The following is a 21554-nucleotide window of genomic DNA, read 5'->3' on the forward strand; positions in this document are numbered from 1 at the left end:
AGGTCGGTCTCGGCCAGGGAGATCGCCTGATCTGCTGTGGGCTTTAGGTGCCTAGCAGGGCGGGCTTAGGTTTCCCTAGTGCCAGATGTAAAAAATCAATTGCCCGAGCACTTTATTTAAGGCAAGAGATCATCGCGCAATTCTCCGAACGGGATAGACCCCACCGGGCGATGGGATTTACCAGCTAGCTCCAAGAAATCTGGACCTCGTTCTATTCGACAGGGGCTTCCACTCTGCCAACTCAAGTTTGACCTCAATCCTGATATAGAAGATATTATTTCAACGGCTTGCTACCCTTCTGTCATGCCGAACCTGTCTTATGTAGTAGCCCCCGTCGTGAAAGCCCGTTCCCTGAACGGCTGCCTTGGCCGAAGCCTGTGAACCGAAGTGACATCCAAACTGCTGCCAGGGTTTTTGGTGATATCGCCTCCTTACAGTAGCTTGGCAGGCAATGGACGAAAGAACATTTCTTGTCATCCTGGGTGTTCTCGCATTAGGTGTGGTGGGTACGGGAAGCCCATATGGAACACACTAACACTTCGAGGCAGATATTGGAACCAAGGTATCTGCACTCTAATAGGCAGCGACAATAAGCATTACCTCTATATTAATCACTAACCAATCGGCTACTAACGCACTTGAATGACCCGCAAGGGTCCCGAGACCAACCTTTAGCAGCTTAGAGCAACCTGATTTGGTAATCAGTTGGTCGTTCGTTGCCTTGAAGTAGGTCGCACCCTTCGGCGGAATTCCGGCCTTCCGCGCGGGCGAACGACAAGGCACGACGGGGGGGAGGCTGCAGCCTGTAGCTTGCGCATTGTTGCATTTCTCAGCCCCTGGCTACTGGGCTAGAGAAAAATAGCCCGGCATGAACAACGATTGGACGAATGCGACCCCGACGGACGCGACGGACGAGCGGACGCAACCAGTCAGTGAGTGGGTGGGTGACTGCTGCGCCCAGGGAAGGAAGATCTTCTTGAGATGATGGATGGATTGGAGTGATGCTTGGAGCGGATCCCATTGAGATGAAACCTGCCGAGGGCGAAACACATCATCGGATGGGGGAATCGATCTGGCAGGCCGAGTTGGACCAAGAAAAGAGCCAAGGGAGCTTAAACCGTCTCTTCCCCGTCTCTTCGTCGGCTTAGGTTATGTGTGTGTATTTTTTTTTAATTTTTTTGTTTCCTTGGATGAGTAGTTACGATATATAAACGTGATCGGCAGTCCCTCCCCAGAGCTTGCATACTAGCCTCCGCTTTCTTTCTGGGTTTCTTCGAGATTTCCCTCCCGAGTTTCTTGCGTGTGGACCGACGACCTATACGAATGTAAGCTGGATCTAACAACGGTAGCCACGACTCCGACTTCCGACTCGACGACGACGACGACGACTATTTCGACTTCTAGGTCGACAGTAATGAGAAGAAGGGAGGGGTCCAACCGAATATAGTCGCATCATCACATTTTATCAACCAGCCAGCATGCTTGGGGGAGCCATATGGGGTGGCCCGGGGAATGGGGAACTCGACGACAACGAGGGGTACATTCTGGTCAATGTCTCGATCGCCTTCGCCGCCCTGACGACCGTCTTCCTCTGTCTGCGCTTCTGGGCCAAAACGTTCACGTCGCAGATCTTCGGCCTCGACGACGCCTTCCTCATCGCCGCGTGGTTCGTGAACCTGGGCATGTGTGCCATCGCCATATGTAAGTTTCTCTCCCTCAACGCCTACCTCATGGAGTCCACTCTTGGCGATGATGACGATGTACTGACAAGGACCAACTTGAATAGTAATGACCTACGTCGGCGGCGTGGGCCAACACGTCGAGCACCTCGAAAAGACGGACCCGACCAAGCTCGAGGGTTGGGCCAAGTGCCTGCTGGCCTTCGAGATGGTCTACTTCACGTCCATGGCCCTCCCGAAAATGGCCATCGTGTTCCTGTACCTGCGCGTCTTCAACTGGCGCGGCGCCATGCGGACCTGGGCCTACGTCATCCAGGCGCTGCTGGCCGCGACGAGCCTGTCGTTCGTGCTGGTCGCGTGCTTCCAGTGCCGGCCCCTGGCGTACTGGTGGGACCGCACGATCCCCGGCGGCGTGTGCATCGATGTGCAGCTGTTTTTTCACGCGCAGGCGATCCCGGGCATCATTATGGATTGCTTCATCATGGGGCTGCCGCTGTCGACGATCTGGGGCCTGCAGCTGCCGACGGCGAAGCGCGTGGCGCTGGCGTTGATTTTCGCTATTGGCAGTTTCGGTATTGTGTCGTCGATTATTCGCGCCGTTACCTTTTTCAGCACAGCTGCTTTCGCGGATCGTACTTGTAAGTTCTTGTCATGAGCTGCCCCCTTTTCATGCATGGGAGAAGACTCTTCCTTTGCCTGCCCAGTTTCAAGCAACCGGTCAACTAACGAGAATGCATAGTCGCCTCCGTGGCCCTGGTCGGCTGGTCCGTCATCGAGACGGGCACTTACGTCATCACCAACTGCCTGGCGAGCCTGAAGCCGCTGCTGAACTACTACTCGCCCGCCTGGCTGAAGCGCCTCGTCCACAGCACCGTGCACTCGGTGACCAAGTACGCGTCCTCGAACGGGACCTCGCGGGCCGGCGGCGGCGGCAACACTACCACCACACGGAGCACTGCGAAGAAGCAGCCGCAGCCGCGCGAGGACGAGATCGAGCTGACGGGCGGCATGCCGAGTCCGGCGCCGATAGGAGTGGGAGAAGGAGGCCTTCCCAGCCCGAGATCGATAGGGGGAGGCGGCAATATGGTGTCCCGGTTCTCTGTGGATGGGGAAGGAGGAAGGGGAAAGGGGACTACGGCGGAGCCTTGGAGGCTCTAGGGGGCCGGCCAGGCAGGTCTGGAAGACGGAACGGGAAAAAGGGAAAGGAAAAGGAAAAGCAATGATATGAATGAATGAAAGTGCAGCGAGACAGGCAGAAACAGTATGGTGTTCTGATGATACCAGCTGGCGTACCTACCGCTACTACTGCTTAGTAGTCAATTGGTTGATACCCTATCCATTTGGATCAATCGCCGTCCCTTACTTGAGATACTACGCTTGCAACGTTGACACGAAAGGATTGGTGACCCAGAATAATTGGAATGGGCAAATGGGTGGCATGTGACACTCATCGAGAACTCGGCGACAGGATGCAAGGATGCAGGAAATACCCGGAAAAGCGTTAACGCGACCCATTCTTGTTGCCATGCCGCGATTCCTAGGGTAGGTGAGGCAATCTGGCAATGCAGCCGACGAGGGGAGGGGAGGGCGTCGAGCCGATAAACCGTATGAGGCCGCATGAGTGCGGCCGGCGTTTGGGTTCCAATTGCGACATGTTTCCTCATCCGATTCTGATACCACGATGGCACGTGTATTGACGGGGAAACCCCCGATCCAAGGCTAGATAGACAATAGGATAGCGACAGAGAGAGAGATGATAGTTGAATCCATACCAGAGTAAAAAGTACCATGCAGCTGTATTGGGAATAAAATCAACGTCTGTCAGTCTTATCAGCGCACATGCACCTACACTTCGTTACGGGGCCTCGAGCATCTGTTTTTTTAGCGGTCCTCGCACCAAGAACTCGCACCCCCACGGGCCACACGACCTCCCAAGCTCCCTACACCCTGCTTGCCATGGATTCTTCTTCATCCTCCTTCTGCTTTCATTCCGAGGCACTGCCAATAACATTGATGAACTACACTTGCATACATTGTAGTTCACATTGACCTGACCGGCAAAAACGGGATCGTATCGTTCCTCCATTGGGCGCTTTTCTTCTTAATCCTGCCACACTGCATGAGAAGACTGCATCCATCAACCATCGTACCGTAGTCGATCGCATGTCTCGGTTACCGGCCACACCTGGACTTGCAGTGCTAGGCGCTGAGGGGACGAGCCAACCTGTGGCAAAGATAGAGAAACTGAGACTGCAAACCACCCACCTTCCTGATCGAGGTATATCGGATTTTGTCCAGCCCTCCTACTCCTAACAACGATGGCTTTTTATATCGGTGGCCACCAGCGGGCGATTGCTACGCAACAACCCGCGTATTGGTTCACACCCGCACGGCTCGGGTTGGGGGCGTTGAATTGGACTTGAACTGCAGTCCATCCGTCAATTGATTGGCGGCAACATGCTCCAGCGCCTGCTCGTGCAACCCCGGCCCATGGAAACGTCCGTCTGTGATTCGACCCCCAACTCCCAAGTCGTACAAATTTCAACTATCGTGACACACGGCTCCCAAGGTAGGGCCGAGGGAGGGTAGGTGCGTTGGAAACATTGATGCAGTGGGTTATGGAACCCTATACATATCCGAGACTGGCAGGATCATCCCATTGGCAGGTGTGCATATCATGTCGTCCGACGGCGGACGATGTCTCCCGAAGAGCAGAACAGCACATGCTCATCAAGGCTGTTCTGCTGTTGGGGGGTTGACGCCACTGAGATAAGACTACGATGTTCCAGAAACGTTCTACGACGAGGATCCTCCTCCATCGATAGACTCGAGCCTTGCAGTTGCCCCGTCCATGATAAGAAACGAGGGCAGGCAATATCTATGCACTGCAGCGTGCATAGATAGATCCCTTGTCCTGGTATCCTATCATCAAGCGGGGAGCGAGAAGGGTGGGTGTCGCGGTGGGTGTGAATGTTTCTGTGTTTGGAGACATCCAGTCTTGCCAAGGTTGCATCTGCGTCTGCATCCCAACCTCGAGTTGCAGCTGTTCACAGCACAAGTCGACAGCTACTCCGGAAAAGGAAGGCCATATTTCTTCCGACGCCTGCACGTTAATGTCTAAGGGCAGATGCCTGAAAATAACGGCATAGGGCGTCGGTTTCCTTGATATTGCAATGGCACCTTAATCGGCCATGGATCAGCTCCCGACGACGCCCCCCCCTTCTTGGGTGCCAGGGGTGCGGCAGGGGAGGCGATTAGACTTGATCAATCCAGAGCATGGCAAATTCCTCGACCCTATTGCGCCATGGCGGGAAGTGGAAGTACCCTATCTATCAGTCTCCCAAGATAAGGCGCATGCATTCGATGCATTCAATTGCCCCGTCGTGACACCTCGTCGTACAACCTCCAGTTCTTCCTACAATTCATATTTAACAGCCGACAGACAGCCCTACCAAGCCGGCCAAGTTGACGTGAGCTTGTCACTTCCGCGCTACAAAGCTTGTCGCACCTTGGCCTTCGTCTGAGACACGATCTTCAACATGCCCAACGCTTCTGACGATATCGCGGTCGTCGTCGGGGGCTTGAACCCCGTCGAGGGTAAGGTCGTTGAGGTTCCGACCCACCCAGAGATCAATGAGGCACGGGTCCGTCCTCTCCATGCTGTTTCTACTGAAAAGGACCAGTTCGTCGGAGATGCCATCACTGCCGCTATCAGCCCTAGCGAAGGGGAAGGTGTTGAGCATGAGAAGGACACGGCTAGCGACGATGTTGTCATCATCACCGGCGCCGATGCTGCCCACCATCTACTATCGTTGCGAGATGACGGTGACCCTGCCATCACCTTCCGTGGCATGGTCCTAGCTACAATATTTTCGGGGTTCCAAGCCGTCATGTACCAGATCTATCAGGCAAGTCCTTGTCAACCAACAAGTGTGGCAGGCATGCCTGTGCTCGAGACTAACAACCTTCGCAGTTCAAACCAACCAGTGTCACCATTTCCGGCACATTCATTACCCTCATCGCCTACTTCCTCGGCAATGCCTGGGCCAACTTCCTTCCTCGCGGCGACTATTACGAATCTCGCTGGAGGGAGCGCGGTGGCACAGGGAAGCGCCCCTGGTGGATCACTGTCCTGTCCTTCCTGAATTACGGCCCGTGGGGCTTGAAGGAGCACGCCATCTGTGCCATTACGGCCACGTCGGCCTCCAGTGCCGCTGACACAATCAAGGTCTTTGCCGCCCAGGATATATTTTACGACATACCGCTTAGTGCAACTACTATTGTACTGGCTGTCATTTCCATTGGTCTGTTTGGCTACGGTCTGTGTGGCTTGATGCGCCCCGTCGCTGTATGGCATGTCGAGGCTGTCTACTGGAGTACTCTCCCAACCGTCAAGGCGCTCCAAGGCCTGCATTGGCAACACGTGAAGGACTCGAAGCCTATTCGATACTTCTGGTACGCCTTCGGGGGCATGTTTATCTGGGAATGGTTTCCTGCTTACATGTGGCCGTGGCTTAATGCTATTTCCATTCCGGTATGGTCACCCCCCTTGCTGACTAACTCATCGCGAGCGCCAGCTAATATGAAAGAATATAGTGCTTGGCTTCCATGAATGCGACTGGTAAAACAGCAGCTACGCTTACCAATATCTTCGGCGGCTCGCTTAACAACGAAGGAATGGGGCTCTTCAGCATCTCTCTGGATTGGCAATATGTAAGGGCACTGCCACTCTCAAGATACTAGTCACGGGTACTGACCGAATGCGCAACTTTGCAGATCACATCGTTCAACACGTCATTGCCGCTCAAGCTTCAATTACACATGGCCACTGGTTTTGCTGCATGCTTTATCATCATGTCTGCAATCTACTGGGGTGATGCATGGGGCTCCCAGAGTCTCCCATTCATGTCGACGTTGCTTCGGTCGGCCGACGGGTCAAAATACCCGATTACGAAGGTGTTCGTCAACGGTGTGCTAGACGAATCCATGCTGGAGAAGTATGGTGTTCCCAGGCTTGCTGGTACGATGGCGTACGGCTTGTTCATTGCCAACGCGGCTGTCAGTGATCATCGACCCCTTTTGATGGCGAGTTGCAGACTGACTGACAGGTTTTCCAGATTGGCGCACTGGTCATGCATTGCATTCTCTTCTGGGGCAAGGATATTGTACGAGCGTACAAGAGCGCGCGAAAGGGGGGAGTACAACGACCCTCATCACTCGCACATGGCAACGCGCTACAAGGAAACGCCGTGGTGGTGGTACGTCGCCGTCCTCGTGGTTAGTTTTGTTCTTGGACTTGTTGTTGTCATCAAGGAGAACATCACTCTGCCAGTTTGGGCATACATCGTGGCACTGTTGCTGGGGAGTTTCGTCGCGCCGTTCGTAAGTTATTCTGATATTGACCACCCCTGGATCTGGTCCTGACCTTTCTCCTGCAGAGCACACTGCTATACTCTCGCTATGGAAACGGCATTGCCACCAACAACCTGTCGAAGATGATTGCCGGTCTCTGTCTTCCGGGGAAGCCCATCGGTAACATGTACTTCGCGGTATGGTCACATAACGTGATTAGCAACGCAGTGAACCTGTCGAACGACCTGAAGATGGGCGAATACCGTGAGTTTATATGACCGTCTCTGAAATGCATATGACGGCAACTGACAAACCCTGCCTCTAGTCAAAATCCCACCTCGCGCCATGTTCCTCACGCAGATCTATGGTACTATTTTGGGCGGGTTCCTCAACTATGCTGTCATGATTGCCATTGTGACGGGCAATCGAGAGCTTCTTGCCAGCAGCAACGGCGACGCTTCTTGGAGTGGCGCAACTCTGCAGGCTTACAACACGAACGCGGCATCCTGGGCCTTGGCCAAGTACTTCTATACGGCAGGAGCACCGTATGTGATGGTTACGGCAGGTATCGCCATTGGCGCCGCCGTCGTAGTCGCGCACCGCATCTTGGTCATTGTAAGCAACCTCCCTTTTCCCCTGCCACATTCGACCTCCATGTAGAAAACTTCGTGACTAACACGACACTCCCTCCTCTCTAGTTCCTGCCCAAGATCCGGAACTTCTCGCTCTACGAAATCAACATGCCGCAGTTCATCCAGTTCGCGGGCTACATCCCCTACAACGCGAGCCAGACGTGCGTCATCTTCAGCCAGCTGATCGCGGGCTTCTTCATCCAGTTCTACCTGCGCAACTACAAGCCGCGCGTGTTCCGCGACTACTCGTACCTGGTGACGGCCGCGTTCGACGGCGCCGCGCTGCTGGCGCTCTTCATCTTGTCGTTTGCCGTCTTCGGCGCGGGCGGGGCCTCGAAGCCGTTCCCCAAGTGGTGGGGGAACAATGTGGATGGGAACTACGACTTGTGTCCGGTCGTTGAATAGAGGGGAGAGAGATATAGTGTGTGTTTGGGAGAGTGGTGGCAATGGCTGCTTTCGTGGGTTAGCGAGGCGTTTGTGGAGAAGAGAGGATATACCATGGCGACTGCTTGCGGGCAGCCTGAGTCACGTTCATTGTTCATTTCGTTGGTGGCCGCACGTTTTCGATCTACAGTTCAGTTGACCGTGTCATATATCTTGAGTCGCTATGTCGATTAATATAATGCTTGGTCTATGGCACACCCTCCTCCCCCAACAAACCCCTCCGTCCCAAACAGACAGGGTGAGAGAGAGAGAGATGCTTCTTCATCTATTGTAATACCCCACCAGCTCCTCCTCGGACGCATTATGCGGATGCCGCGCCATCATGTCGGCCCGGCTCGGCTGCGGCCAGCCGCCAGCCTTCTTCTGTCGGCGGCGCGCCCGGTATTCCTTGACGCGGGGCCGTAGACAGAAGAACAGATAAACTCCGAGGATGATTTTAAAGGGGCCGAAGCACCATAGAGTCGTCTTCCAGGTCCACGGCGGGGTTTCGGAGCCTCGCTCGCGGGGGAAGAGGGGGGTTGTGAGGTCGGGGTGGTCGGGGTGGTCGGGCATCTTGGGGCGTAGTGTATGGATGTGTGGTAAGGAGTCAGGAGAGTCAGGTGCTGAACTCAATGTTTGGAGCGGTGTAGCGGTAGGTTTGCTTGTATAAAGAGGTTCTCCGAAAGAAGCGGGCATATACATCGCTCGCTCGCTCACTCACTCTCAATCTAGAAGGGGGAGGGTTAAGAAGAGGTCGAGAAGCGAGGCTGTAGACATCGGTAGCACAGGGCCAATTCGAATCCGGCGCTTGGGATCTCATTGTGCGGTGCCCGTCCTTTGTTACCAGATCGCATTCTATCCATCATTGTCTCTGTTGGCTGGGGCGGGAGATAAAGCAAAGTTGTATGCAGCCGCCGGGCTTTGTTCCTATGGTCAGCTTTTCCAGCTGGCAAGATGATGTCCAGTCGCCCGCTGGAGGTGGAGACCGAGAGTCGGCTGGTCCAGGCATGTTTGTAAGGAACTATCGGCGAGATCGAGTCGTAATCATGATAGAGCTGAAGTGCACACATTGAGCGCGAACTCCACAGGAGGTCGAATAGATAGATGGTATGATGATAGATCTTTCTTCGTCATTATATCCCATTAATGACTAGGCATTGGAAGCATAACGTTATATAATGATAATAATAATATATAAACCCCCCAAAAAGGATCGTAAACATGGGTATCAGCGAGTCATCGCGCGGGGTTCACTAAATAGATTCATGAAGCAAAGCCATTCCCAAAAACTCCGAACCCTATATATGACTGTTGGATCTGGGGGAGATGGCGGCTCCCGTCATCTCCATCACCCATCAACGATCACACACACACACGCACGCACACAAGCACACACAAGGCAACACTCGAACGAACCCATCCGCTACTTAGTAGCTGTAGCGGTAGCAGAGGTATCCGCCCGTGGTGTCAAAGAGATCCCCGACGGTGGTGTCGGGGCGGAGGCCCTCGGAGCTGATGACGACGTTGCCGGAGGCGGGCGTGCAGGGGTTGGTCTTGTCGGCGCAGCCGTTGATCTGGGTGAGGCGGTTGTTGGGGTCCGCGATCTGCCAGATGCGGTACGCGTGGTCGACGAAGGAGTGGTGGAGGAAGAAGGACGGGTCATTGGGCGAGGTAGGGACGCCCATCATCACGGCGCCAACGCCGTTGTGACCATAGGCATGAGGGCTAGGTTGGGGAGCATGTCAGTAAAGAACATGTATAGTAGCATGTTGAAAGAGGGAGAGCACATACCCTAGCTCGGCGCAATTCGCCATGTCGGAGAACTTGGGATAAGAGTTGCACACGTTGATGAAGTTTTGGTTGCAGTTGGACGTGGAGCTCTCGTCGACACCGCGGGCAAGACATTGGGTACCACCAACAGTCAGTACCTTACCAGCGAAAGCCTGTATGCCATATTAGCTATTGTTCGGGCAGGGGTATGAGGGAGGGGATAAATGACATACACCGTCCTCGATGCAGAAACCCTGGCCGTTGTTGGCCAAGGGGGCAGAGCCAAGGTAGTCCGAGGTGAACATGGGGGCCTTGGAGAAGTGGCCGGCATCGCGGGTCTCGTCCCACCAGGGCAGGGGGCCGGTGAGGCCGCCCTCGGACCGGAGCAGGTCCTCGAAGAGGTGGAGGTAGTAGCGGTGCCACAGCAGGAACTGGGCGACGCCGTGGATGGTCGGGGTCATCTGGTAGTGGACCGAGACCAAGTCGTCGTAGCGGCTCTTGGCGCCCGCGGCCTCGAACGCCCCCGAGGCCGGGAGGTCCATCAGCTTCCGCACGGCCTTGACGAAGCCGCTGCGGTCCTGCTCGCTCATGTCGCGCCACTCGACGCGGACGGACGGGGTGGTACAGCTGGTGCTGCTGGTGCTGCTGTTGCCGGACTGCCGCGCGTGCAGGCCGGCGGCGGCGGCGAGTTTGGCGACGGAGTTGGCGGCGGGGTGCAGGGCGCCGCCGATGTAGCTGGCCTTGTCGTGGTCCTTGATGTTGTCCCAGTCGATGTTGGTGGCCGCCGTCGTCTTGGAGAAGACGCTGTCCACGTCGTCCTCGATCTTCTTGAGCGCGGCCTCGAGCTTGTTCTTGGCTTCTTCTAGTGTGGTCGTCTTAAACTTTCCGAACTGGGCTAGGTCGATTGGTTTCGGGGCGGCTCGCTTGGCATCAGAGGATGCTCCTGTAGAAGGTACCGCCAGGGCGGATACGGAAGCGGCGCCACACAGGGCGAGCACGGAGAAGCGCATGATGCCTTACAGATACTGTAGATATGTGTATGTCTCGCAGAGCAAGCAACCAAAATCTCAGAAGGATGAAGATGGCGGTGGTGGTGGTGATGGTGGTGATGGTGTGAAGGATGGGTCTCAGCAGACTGGTAGTGCAGCGTTGCTCATCTTCATATAAGAAGGCCGAGGGGGCGAGAGGGCGAGAGGGAGAAAAAGGGACACGGCGTTTACCCTAATGCACACAATCTAGGCGATCCATGGGAGGCGGCTGCTGGACGAAGGGGGAAGTGGACGAGAAAAAGCGGCCTGGTGGTGTTGGCCGGCACCGCTGAGCGACACGAGCGACGAAGAAGAACCCATCCGTGGTGCGGAATGGAGTCGAGATCGTCAGCGACGGAGGGGTGAGCTACGGGCTAGGCGGGTAGGAAAGTGGTCGAGCGATTCGACCTCCCGAATGCGTAGATGATGTGCACTGCAGTCACTGGTTGTCAGGGATCCGGGATGTGGGCATTTCAGGTTCGGATGGCAGCTTTCATTCCTCCTCGGTGTATTTTTTTTCGTCGTTAGCAGGTTAGCACTCTCGCACTCCCTGAAGCTTGCGCGTTGTGGTACGCCCGGTGCCTGAGATACAGTGGGCGTGCAATTGAAATTGTAGTACAGGGCATTGAACAAGTCCACCTTTCAATTCAACCTGTAGGGGAAAACAATCAATTGGCAGCGGCTCCTGACTCGTGTCTGCATTGATACCTTTATTGTAGCTAAATTTATCTGCTTCGAATTGCGACCCCAATTATCTGGATGTCCAAAAGGCGTGTCGCTCGTCTATCGTAACGTCTCCTTCAGTAGCCGCTCAATACGACGTCACCGCGTTAAACAGTGGGCATTCTCCCTCTCCAAGCTGACTGCAGTTGGCAGTTGGCAATGAGGTCATCGCCTCATTCCAATTGATGCTACATCTCTGCCTCTGCCTCTGCCCACGCTGCTTGCTTCTTCTCGGGGCCGTTATCCCTCTCCCTCGGGGTGTGCAGCATGTGCAGGTGGCTGCAGTGCTGCTGGGCCTTGGATACGAGATTATCTGCTGATGCGACCGATTCCCATTGGCGCTACCAATGCCGATCTCCCAGCTGGCCATCGTGGACCAAGCCTAACCTAGCCGGTTTAGCTGACTCTAGCTTCCCCAGATTTCATCTCTCCAACCACTGATCGGCAAACTACACCACCACCGCCCCCACTCCCAGACTTCCAGACTCCCACCAAACATCTCGCAGCATCTCGAACCTCGCGACAACTTACGCCGCTTCACGTCATCCCCCGCGCGTTCCTCGTCCTGTTAACAGCTAGGTGAACGAGAATGGCCGTTTTATAGTAGTCTCGCAACCTGTTCTCCTTATCATTGCCGGCAACGTTTCTTTTAAGCTCAGCCTACTGCTACCTCGCACCCCTCAGACGAAGGGATCCCCCGATCTTGCAGGGGCCGACATACCCGACCCAAAGGGTTTATTGGCGCTGTTCAACCATGGGCCGTATCTCGCCTGCTCATTTGCGCTCAGTGGACAACTCATGCCACATGCTGCTGCGCGACACGATGCCCGGCAGGTAACCAGTCACAGTGACCGAAGCCAATTCCAGACAGGCGCATTTTTGCAAAGGCAATTGTTGGCGGGGTTGGCGAACACGGCGTACTTGGTGCGGAACACTGCGGGCTCCGGCGGGCATCTACAATTCGACATTGGGCTGTCAGCAGATGTCAACCTACATGTTCGGCGTTTTTGTCTGACATCACGGAGTCATGAAATCCTGCTTAAAAAAACCGTTACCGCCAACAGGCCAAAGCTGACGGACGCCACATTGTGACCTCGCAATCGTCCTTTGCATTTGTTGGGCGCCACTGAGCCATGCCACGATATCATGCTGCGTCCCCTCACCTGTGCGGTAGAAGAAGTTGCTGGTTGACCGCACTTCTGTATGTCTCACCAACTGCATATAACATGCCGATAGCAGTTGTCAGTGAAGACACCCTTGGCAAATCGCTGGCTGATCGCCAATGGCTCCTTCACCGCCCGGGATATTCTTTTGGGTCACATCTCATCTATTTCTGATAGTCTAAGACAAGCAGATTAAGCTCACGTGAAACAGGGGTTCTCTGTGTCCCTCGTAGCTCTTCTGCACTCTATTCTGGCAAAGTGCTCTCTGCGTCGCTTGCCTTCTAAGCACAAGTGTTTGAGTGGCTTGCCAGATAGACCGATGCCAAAAGAAGTAGGCCTCGTCCAGGATATCTCGGGTATCACTACATCGATGTTCCACTCCCTGGCTGTTGATTTCGATGCAATGCTTGGACATGCCTGGGCCAACCCGGTAGTTGCAACGGCGTTAACGGCACGATATGTTTATTCTGGCGACTCGGCATCTTACGTGCGAACGTGCAAGTGCAAGTGCAAGCATTGGCAGCACCAATGCAGCGCACGGTAATCAGGGGCATTCTCATCTAAAATCTCCTGATTCTCATCTCACCTCCTCCAGGTTGTCTGGACTTGCCCGTAGACCACTGCCTGACTGCCCCAAGGTGTCACCTCAATCGGCTGAGAAAGTGGACAGCGCCGAACCGAACCTCGCCGACCAAAACGCCCGATCTTGATCTGCTTCGGGTGGCGAGCCAATCTCGCCCGGCTCCATATGCAACAGCATCGGCATCACTTGGTCTGCAACCTGCCACCTGCCATCTGCTACGTGGTATTTGCTTGGAGATCATTGAACACACCTTTCACGTTAATGGTCCAGCGAAAAGGCCTTTTATGTCAAATTGCTGTCTTCCAAATGCCATCCATAAGTGGCTGATATTAGCGGGATTGAATCGCAGCTACGGAATTATTGACAAGGCCGGCCACCCTTTTTTTCTGTAAGGTCCTCTGGAATTGGAAACCACCCACCTCCCCTGATTTACAACTGATAGTCCTGACGACCATCACACGACAAAACAATGAGACGATCAAGACCTTAAAAATCGATCAGTGGGCAACTAGATGAGACCATATGCCGAAAAAAGTCAGGCTGATGAAAAGACAAAAAGGAACACCGACGCGAGCAGGATTTGAACCTGCGCTCCCGAAGGAAATAGATCACTAGAACCGAAGGTTCAATTCTAGTCTATCGCATTAGACCACTCTGCCATCGCGCCCAATTAATGGATCTTCTGGATCCTTGGATGAAAATTTGTGGCTTACGGGACTCTATACCGTGGGGAGACTAGGGCTCTTGATTGTCCAAGCTGTGGCGAGGAGCAATGGCGGCTGGGCGGATCGGCTGTGCAAGACGCCAAGATCCCGTCCAGCCCCTCCTGCCGCTCAACAAACTGCATGTTGACAGGACTGCCCAATTGTTCCACCAGTCAAGCAAGTCAATTAATCCCTTACCTTGATGACCCTTCCAGACCTTTTCGACGCCGACGTTCGGCAATACGTTTGCCTCGTGCATATTGGCATCTCCGGGTTCAGGGGATTTGCAATTGGTTCAGTCCATCCGAGGCCAGGAACTTGGCCCATCGGACACAAATCGAGGCGGAGACCGCAAAACCAATGGCGGATCTCAACACCTATCCCTGATGGACACTAACAAGAAGAGGACGGTCATGACTTTTTCAGCTTCTGGGGGGCCGCTTCTTGGCCTTTTCGAAAAAGCGCATCCTGCCTGCACGTATGATCGGAAAACGTGCCGGAGAATGGAGCCCGCCCAGCGCTACTGACGCGGCTGGTCGCGAGTCCGGAGTCGGGTTGTTGGGTGTGGCTATGCTATGCGTTGTCGGGGCACGTACGGAGTAACTGACAACAGCTTCCTTCCAGAATCTGACCCGTCCCTCAAGGCCAGTCTGAGAAGACGAGTCCTACCAATCGATCGATGATGCAAACACTTTGCAATTGGGTAAAGTGCCAGGGAGACCGGGACGTTGACTGTGCAACAGGCGAATTGTTTGTTATTCCAGCTGGTTTCACGCGGCTCTTACCAAAAGTCCTTTTCATTTCATTTCGTCAGTCGGTAGGTAGGCCTTCTTCCTCTGCCTAGCCCGGCTGTGTGTCGAATGCTGTCTTACAGCACATCCTGCGGAATGAAGGCCTGCTTACTATTCTAGCGAGACATTGCATGCGTGCCCCATAGCAGATCCATTTTTGCGAGGATGTGGCATGAAGTTCATCGCCCCTACTACTTGTGCATCGATCCCGTTGGTCAGCAATATCGAATTGTTGCCTACAGTAGCCTGGATTGGACCGGCGCTTGCCCGCTTCAAGGCTGAATTGTCCGCCCCGGCTGGCACTAGATGTGCGATTGCCCCTGCATTTACTGCATCCATCCTGTGTTAGTCGTCATCGTACTGCAGCAGCGTTGGGTGTTTGCTGGGCAGCTTGTGGTTGCTCGCTTGTGTTGCATGCCCCAAGGAGGCAAGCAGGCAGGCAAGCAAACTGCCAGAAATAGCAACCCATGCCAATCATGGACGACTGGGGCAGGACAGGCTGCAGCGTATGCATACTTATATAAGTGTCCTGGCCCCGTCGGGTAAGTAACATTGGCTTTGTTTTGATCTGTCACTCGTCTGTCAAATTATATCTTCGTCTCTCGCAACACACCGACGACACGGCTACTTTGCTTGCCACGTTCACTATCTGGATATAAACCATCTCAAAGAAAACACCACTCTCCCATACAAGATGTACAACCAAGTTCTCCTCAGCGCCGCCGTTGCCGGCCTCGCCTCCACCGTTGGCGCCACCTACAACCACGCCGCCGCCAACCAGCTGCGCGACCTGACCCAGCCCGCCCACGTCGTGCCGCGCCAGCCCGCCCAGTCCGGCTCGTCGGACTGCGTGGAGTCGGCGATGAAGCTGTTCACCGAGCTGCCGCAGCCCACCGGCGCCCTGCTGAGCTACTACGAGTCGGCCACGGCCGACATCACCGCCACCGCGGTCCCGACCGACCTGGGCCAGGTCTGCGCCATGGCCGCGACCGAGTCGCTCCCCTCGTCGCTGTCGGCGCCCCTGTCGAGCTACGAGTCCACCCTGGTCGGCTGGTACAGCAGCCACACGAGCGACATTGCCCAGCTCATGTCGGTCTGCTCCGCCGAGCCCATCGTCTCGAGCGCCGAGCAGCTGCTCGCCCAGATCACCAAGGAGCCCGCCTGCTCGTCCCTGCTCGCCAGCGCCACCGGTGCTCTCGCTACCCCGACCGCCAGCGGTTCCGGTTCCGGTTCCAGTGCTGGTGCCGGTGGTGCCGCCCAGACCTCTTCGCCTTCTCAGGCCGCTGCGCCTAAGGCTACTGGCTTGGTCGCTGGTGCTGTGGCTGCTGCCGGTTTCCTCGGCGCTGTTGCCATGCTGTAAGCTGGCATGCATGGATATGGACATGGGAGACATGACACGGGTGATACGGATGGGTAATGACTAATGGATGGATGTACTATACAAATAGATGGTAGTGTCCTAGTTACAACGGGACTGCGGCTTGAATATATCTTCGTCCCAGACCACTTTACGCATTACCGTGCTTGCTCTGTCGATAAGTCACTAACCTAGGTACTGCCTAATGCTGTTATAACTTCTCAGCTTATGCCTAAAGTGAATGTCCATTGAGCCCCCTTTCTGCTGCTGTGCAAACTTCTTACTGCATGCACCCTGCATTCATTGGCACTTAACCTTAGGCATTGCAATTACAAGGTGAGGTGCTGTCATGCTAACTCGGATACTGCGGGATGAGTTAGTTGCCTCCTAACGCTGGCACAAATCGATCAAGTTTCTCATTTCCACCCTTACTACCGAAAAACAGGATCGATAGTAAAATATTCTTTTCGCCTTAGGGTAGGCGTTCTACGACCAGGGCCGAAGGGGTAGGGGCCGGGCGCACTGAAGCGATTCCTGACCCGCGCTATTGGGATTCTTTTTCATGTTCTGGCGCGGAGGGCCCACTACGCTGCCAATTCACTAATACGTCGCTAGCTGGCTTGGAACGAACGATTCCTTCCCTGCTTCCACTCTTCCACTGCGCCGCAACCGCCGTAGCTAATACTCCATCGGGGGGGGTTCTTTTTTCTTTTTTCTTTAGGCAGCCGGCTCGCTGCTGGGCCGCTCGCTGATTTTTGTGCCTTTGGGCCGAGTTTGTGCTTGCTTCGTTCGATTGGCAGCGGGTAATTTCAGGAAGGGCTAGAAGGGGTAAACGGGCCAATTTCGCGTAGCTTGGGAATTCCGCGTGGCAGACGGAGAGGTGCCATCCCGTTTAGGGACGTGGGAAAACGTGGGATCACGCTTGAGGGTGCTTCTCATGTCGTGCGTTCAAGGGCCTCCATTTGAACTATGGCAGAAAAGATCGTGACTGCCGTTTTTACTGATGTAAACCTGAGAAGACGGCAATCGAGGCTTGAGGAGAAGTCGGGCTTGATGATGAATTAGACTGCTGCTTGAATTCAAGATACGTCGAGGGACTCGGGCATCAATGGGAAGAGCGTGTGTGCATGAAGCCCCATCGCGGCTTGCCTGCACCCTTTGAGTTACATGCACACAGCAAACCCTCGATCCCCCCCCATGTTGTCGAGATTCTGCATTTGAAGAATCCAATGCGCCCTTCTCATGTAAAATTGACAACTCGCTCCTAAAGCAGGGTATATACTTAGAAATACAATATGTCTTTGTGCCAAACTGGACGAATTGCACCACCAGCCCTCGAATATCCCACCGAGTTTCCTACTCTTACAGCGGCCTCCTCAACCTGTCCTACCAGGCCCGTAACCCAGCCGAATCCCTTCCTTATCGTACATGTACTCTCCGCCCGCTCGTCGCTCTTGTGCCAGTCGACGCCGCCGCCCGCAAGCCCTCAGCACGACGTCCGCGGCGACGCCCGACTCGGCGCGATCCACCACGACCTGGGGAACTCCATCCCCCATTTCCCCATCAGACTTTCCAGCTCCTCGCGCCTGCCGGGGACCACATTCACAAAGATCCGCCCCCTCGCCTCCCTCCCGCCCTCGCCCACACCGTCCTCGCTCATCCTTGGCTCCGAATGCACCGCCCCCCTCTCCGGCCCGATCCGAAAGAACGAGCACTCGCCCGCCGCCGCCTGCACCCTGCCCAGGTCCGCCAGCGACGCCCCGAGGTCCTGCCGCACGTCCTCGGCCGTCGACGCGCAGCCGACGCACCGGATCGACGTGCAAGCGTGCTCGTGGGCTAAGCGAGAAGCCTCCTTGGCGACGCGCTGCCGCGCCCGGGCGAGCGGCTGGTGCGGCGCGGGGATGAACATGGTCGAGGGCCCCAGGAGCGTGGTGCAGACTTTCCAGTCCGTCTCGAGGTCGAGCTGGTGGCCCTTGTTGGGGCAGAGCTCCTCCTCGTCCTCGCCTGCCTCCTCCACCGGCCTCGGCGCCTTGGGCTTCGACTTCGGCTTGGACTTCGGCTTGGACTTGGCCTTCACCTTTGCCGTCATCGGTTGGCCCCAGAACGACCACCTGCGCGGCGTCGTGGGCGATGGTGATGGCGAGGGCGACGGGCATGCAGAAGAAGACGGCTCAGTGCCACTGCTGTCGCTCCGGTCGAAGAACATGTCGTCCGTGTGCCAGCGCGGCCGGTCGTACTCGGCCGTGGGCATCGTTGCGCGGATCGTCAACCAGTAGTGGCTCAGCCCGTTCTCGGCCACGAAGCCGTTGACGAAGTCGAGGAAGGGCAGGAGGCGGTCGAGGAAGGCCGGGCCCGTCCCCGCCAGCGCCGCGGCGCGCCATTCGTGGAGGCTGGCGGGCAGCTGAGCGCCCGCGTCAGCGCCGGGGGCGGTGGTGTCCAGCAAGGGGCCGCAGTAGCTCCAGTAGGCTTCGCGTCTCACCCTGAGGTCTGGCGTTTGAGCACTTCCACCATCGCTGCTGCTGTCTACTGCCACCGCTGCTAATGACCTCGCTGCCTTGCTGTGGTGGTGGTAGTAAGGAATGAAGGCGAAGTCCTCCTCCGTCGAGTAGGATGTGGTGACGAAACCCATATCGGACGAACGAACGATTGGTGGTGTCAGGAGGAGGAAGAACACATGGTTGTTGACAAAAGTCACGGATGAGAGGGTGACGTCCGTCCGGTGGGTGGGAAAAGAGGTGGGGAGGGAGTTGGTAGGTAGGTCAGGATGATCAGCGAAATTGACGTGCCAAATTGGCATGGGGTTTAAGTACAGGTCGGGATAAAAATAGGTGCTGCCTGGAGACTAAGGTTAGGTAGGCAAAAGTGCATGTAGGGAAGACTCTATCTAGTGTTCATATTAATGCAGCTACTAATAAGGGCACACACAGCACAGGTTGGGTGTTATGTATGCATTGGCATTTGGTCGGCGGTGGGCTGGACTCGTCACACAGGCTTGGCGGGAAGCTGACAGGGGGACTGGCGTTGGCTTTTTGTTGGTGGTGTCGGTGTCTTGGTGCCTTTGCATTGGCGCGGCTCCACTCACTCGGGCGGGCTGGCTGGCGGGCTGGCTGGCTGGCTGCAGAAGAGCAAAGATGTGCAGAAAGGCGAGAAGCTCACCGGCCGAGATGCATTGGCTTTACGTTGCTTCTGGATGCATGCACATGCGTGGTAGCGGCCAATTAATAGCAATTGTACACGATGGACGATTTATTAGATTAGTCGCGCAGATGGTTTGTAATCAAGGGGTGGCTATTGGGACTGCTAATTACACGTACACTTGGGCGAACTGTGGTCGGTGGTTGTACGTATTACCACGGAGATTAGGGTGGCGATGACACTTACGGTGGGACACACAGGAGGTCTGCTACGATTAATTATGCAGAAATGCATAGTGAAAGTGGTTTAAATGTTCTTGATTGACTTCCAGATGCTATATTGAATTATTGATGATGACTGCTGGTTATCCCATCCCAGTACCAACTGGGCATGCTCTCCAACCAAATCCAAATCCACTCAATGAATCCAACCCGTCTCTCCAATAATCTCGGGGTATCAAATACCATGTAAACTCCATCAACGCCAGCTCAATATCCAGATATAACCTCTTTCCAGCAAATGCCCAAAGCCCCATAGCCCTCACCCTGCAATAAAACCATTCCAGCAAGTCCCTGGGATAACCGTGAGTCTGAAGCTCAATCCCCCTCCGATGTCAACCGTCCAGCAACTCCTGTGGAGAATGCCCGAGATGATGATAAATGTGTAGCTCCAATGAGCAGATGAAGTATGTGTTGTTGCGTGTGGTTCAGTGATGATTCGAAGTCATCGATCAACCAAAGAGAGGCTTGACTGGTTATCTCCCACTGTCGTGACTGCTGATGGTCAACTCGATGAATGCCTAAAGTAGGTAGGTGCCTAAACTCAAGCCCATCCGAGCCCACGCTGCCTGCGCTCCCGGGCCTGCTTGCGTTCCATCTGCGCCAGCAGCTTCGCCCGCTTCTGCCTCGAGATCTCCTTTTTGAGTGTTTTCCCGGGCGGGGAACGGCTGTGGCGTAGACTTGAACGAGTTGGTGTTCGCGTCGTAGTACCCGCCATCGTACAGCCCGCCGTGGATGTACATCCCGCTGACGCGGGGGATGGGGAAGCGGCGACCCCTGGGACGAGCCTCGATGCATTCATCGTCGTCGTCGTCGTTTTCTTTGTCGCTGTCGCTGTCGTTGTCATTGTCCTCTGCCCCGCTGTTGTCGCCAAAGAGGCTCGAGAGTGACTCGGCCTCGGACCCGGACCCGGACTTGTCCTCTTCCTCGGTGCTCGAGGAGAAGGAGTCTGACTTGGCTGAGGCGGGTGGTGAAGGAAGACGGCGAGCAGGGAGAATAGTAGTGGAAGTAGAAGTAGAAGAAGAGTTGACCTTGGTCTTGGGATTCGGCTTCTTGAGAATGATATTTCTCTGCTTTTGGAGCTCGATGTGTTGGCTCATCCGGGCATCCCTTCTGGCCAGGTTGTTGTTGGCCTTGCTTGTAGGACCCGACGAAGAAGAGATAGAAGTAGAAGTAGATGAAGCAGATGGCGAAGGAAGAGGCTTGTTGTTGTTGTTGCTCTTCTTCTCGGCTGCCCGAATTGATAGAGTAGTTGAAGAGGAAGCAGCGGCAGCAGCAGCAGTAGTGGACTTCTTGGGAGGAGCACCACCATCCCTGAAAGAAATTCCGAGCTCGTTACGCTCCAGAGGCGGGAGGCCGAGGCCCATCTTTTGGAGGTAGTGGCTGTGGCCGTACTTGGTCTCGAAGCCGCCGGCGTAATTGGCCCGGCGGGTCTGGGACTCCTTGTTGAGGTAACGGAGAGCCTTGTTCTTGAAGGTGATACCCATTTTGACGGTAGAAAGAGGTATTGAGTAAGTTCAGTTGAGTTAAGTAAGGTGGGTTGAGATGAGAATGAGAATGAGAATGTCTCAAAGTTGACTGAGTGATTTGCCAAGTGGTGGGTTTGATGGTCTGCCTAAAATGTAATAGGAAAGAGACCAGAAGAGAGAAATAGTGATTGAAGTATAGTAGCAGATACTTGATCAGAGTACTGTACTGTATAAAGTAAAGTGAAGTGAAGTAAGTGTTGTTGGCAGTGTCAACTGGTAGAATGTTGGTATGTGAATTGGGTCTCAGTAGAGTAGAATGTGTGTGCAGGAGAATAGAAGAGAAACAATGGTTTCAACTGGAGAGATGGGAAGTATTTATATGACCCGAGAATTAAGGTTTATTTTATTCTGTAGAACAACGGAGAAAGCTGTTTGTGTTATTCTTCTGTGAAGGTTTCTGATTTTAA

General features: G+C 54.9%; 7 protein-coding genes across 7 annotated transcripts; 3 read left to right on the forward strand and 4 right to left on the reverse strand.

The window, feature by feature from the left end:
* Window positions 1-1478: 1478 nt before the first annotated feature.
* On the forward strand, window positions 1479-2837 carry PG986_010476 (uncharacterized protein; the record flags this gene model as incomplete). Its single annotated transcript, XM_066846698.1, has 3 exons — window positions 1479-1701; window positions 1787-2317; window positions 2419-2837. The coding sequence occupies 3 exons, from the start codon at window positions 1479-1481 to the stop codon at window positions 2835-2837; spliced, it is 1173 nt and encodes a 390-aa protein (XP_066696189.1).
* A 2381-nt stretch (window positions 2838-5218) lies between these two features.
* PG986_010477 (uncharacterized protein) lies at window positions 5219-8068 on the forward strand (the record flags this gene model as incomplete). The annotated part of the gene is made up of 9 exons (XM_066846699.1): window positions 5219-5533; window positions 5653-6213; window positions 6276-6392; window positions 6456-6737; window positions 6797-6844; window positions 6921-7061; window positions 7118-7295; window positions 7357-7646; window positions 7730-8068. The coding sequence occupies 9 exons, from the start codon at window positions 5219-5221 to the stop codon at window positions 8066-8068; spliced, it is 2271 nt and encodes a 756-aa protein (XP_066696190.1).
* A 300-nt stretch (window positions 8069-8368) lies between these two features.
* PG986_010478 (uncharacterized protein) lies at window positions 8369-8788 on the reverse strand (the record flags this gene model as incomplete). The annotated part of the gene is made up of 1 exon (XM_066846700.1): window positions 8369-8788. The coding sequence occupies one exon, from the start codon at window positions 8786-8788 to the stop codon at window positions 8369-8371; it is 420 nt and encodes a 139-aa protein (XP_066696191.1).
* A 725-nt stretch (window positions 8789-9513) lies between these two features.
* On the reverse strand, window positions 9514-10866 carry PG986_010479 (tyrosinase; the record flags this gene model as incomplete). The annotated part of the gene is made up of 3 exons (XM_066846701.1): window positions 9514-9811; window positions 9878-10029; window positions 10090-10866. The coding sequence occupies 3 exons, from the start codon at window positions 10864-10866 to the stop codon at window positions 9514-9516; spliced, it is 1227 nt and encodes a 408-aa protein (XP_066696192.1).
* A 4676-nt stretch (window positions 10867-15542) lies between these two features.
* Window positions 15543-16208, forward strand: PG986_010480 (uncharacterized protein; the record flags this gene model as incomplete). The annotated part of the gene is made up of 1 exon (XM_066846702.1): window positions 15543-16208. The coding sequence occupies one exon, from the start codon at window positions 15543-15545 to the stop codon at window positions 16206-16208; it is 666 nt and encodes a 221-aa protein (XP_066696193.1).
* Window positions 16209-17691: 1483 nt separating this feature from the next.
* PG986_010481 (uncharacterized protein) lies at window positions 17692-18834 on the reverse strand (the record flags this gene model as incomplete). Its single annotated transcript, XM_066846703.1, has 1 exon — window positions 17692-18834. The coding sequence occupies one exon, from the start codon at window positions 18832-18834 to the stop codon at window positions 17692-17694; it is 1143 nt and encodes a 380-aa protein (XP_066696194.1).
* Window positions 18835-20139: 1305 nt separating this feature from the next.
* On the reverse strand, window positions 20140-21105 carry PG986_010482 (uncharacterized protein; the record flags this gene model as incomplete). The annotated part of the gene is made up of 1 exon (XM_066846704.1): window positions 20140-21105. The coding sequence occupies one exon, from the start codon at window positions 21103-21105 to the stop codon at window positions 20140-20142; it is 966 nt and encodes a 321-aa protein (XP_066696195.1).
* Between the last annotated feature and the right edge of the window lie 449 nt (window positions 21106-21554).

The sequence above is a fragment of the Apiospora aurea genome (genome assembly GCF_038362705.1).
Source record: "Apiospora aurea strain CBS 24483 chromosome Unknown utg000007l_segment0_segment0, whole genome shotgun sequence".
In the NCBI taxonomy this organism is placed as follows: domain Eukaryota; kingdom Fungi; phylum Ascomycota; class Sordariomycetes; order Amphisphaeriales; family Apiosporaceae; genus Apiospora; species Apiospora aurea.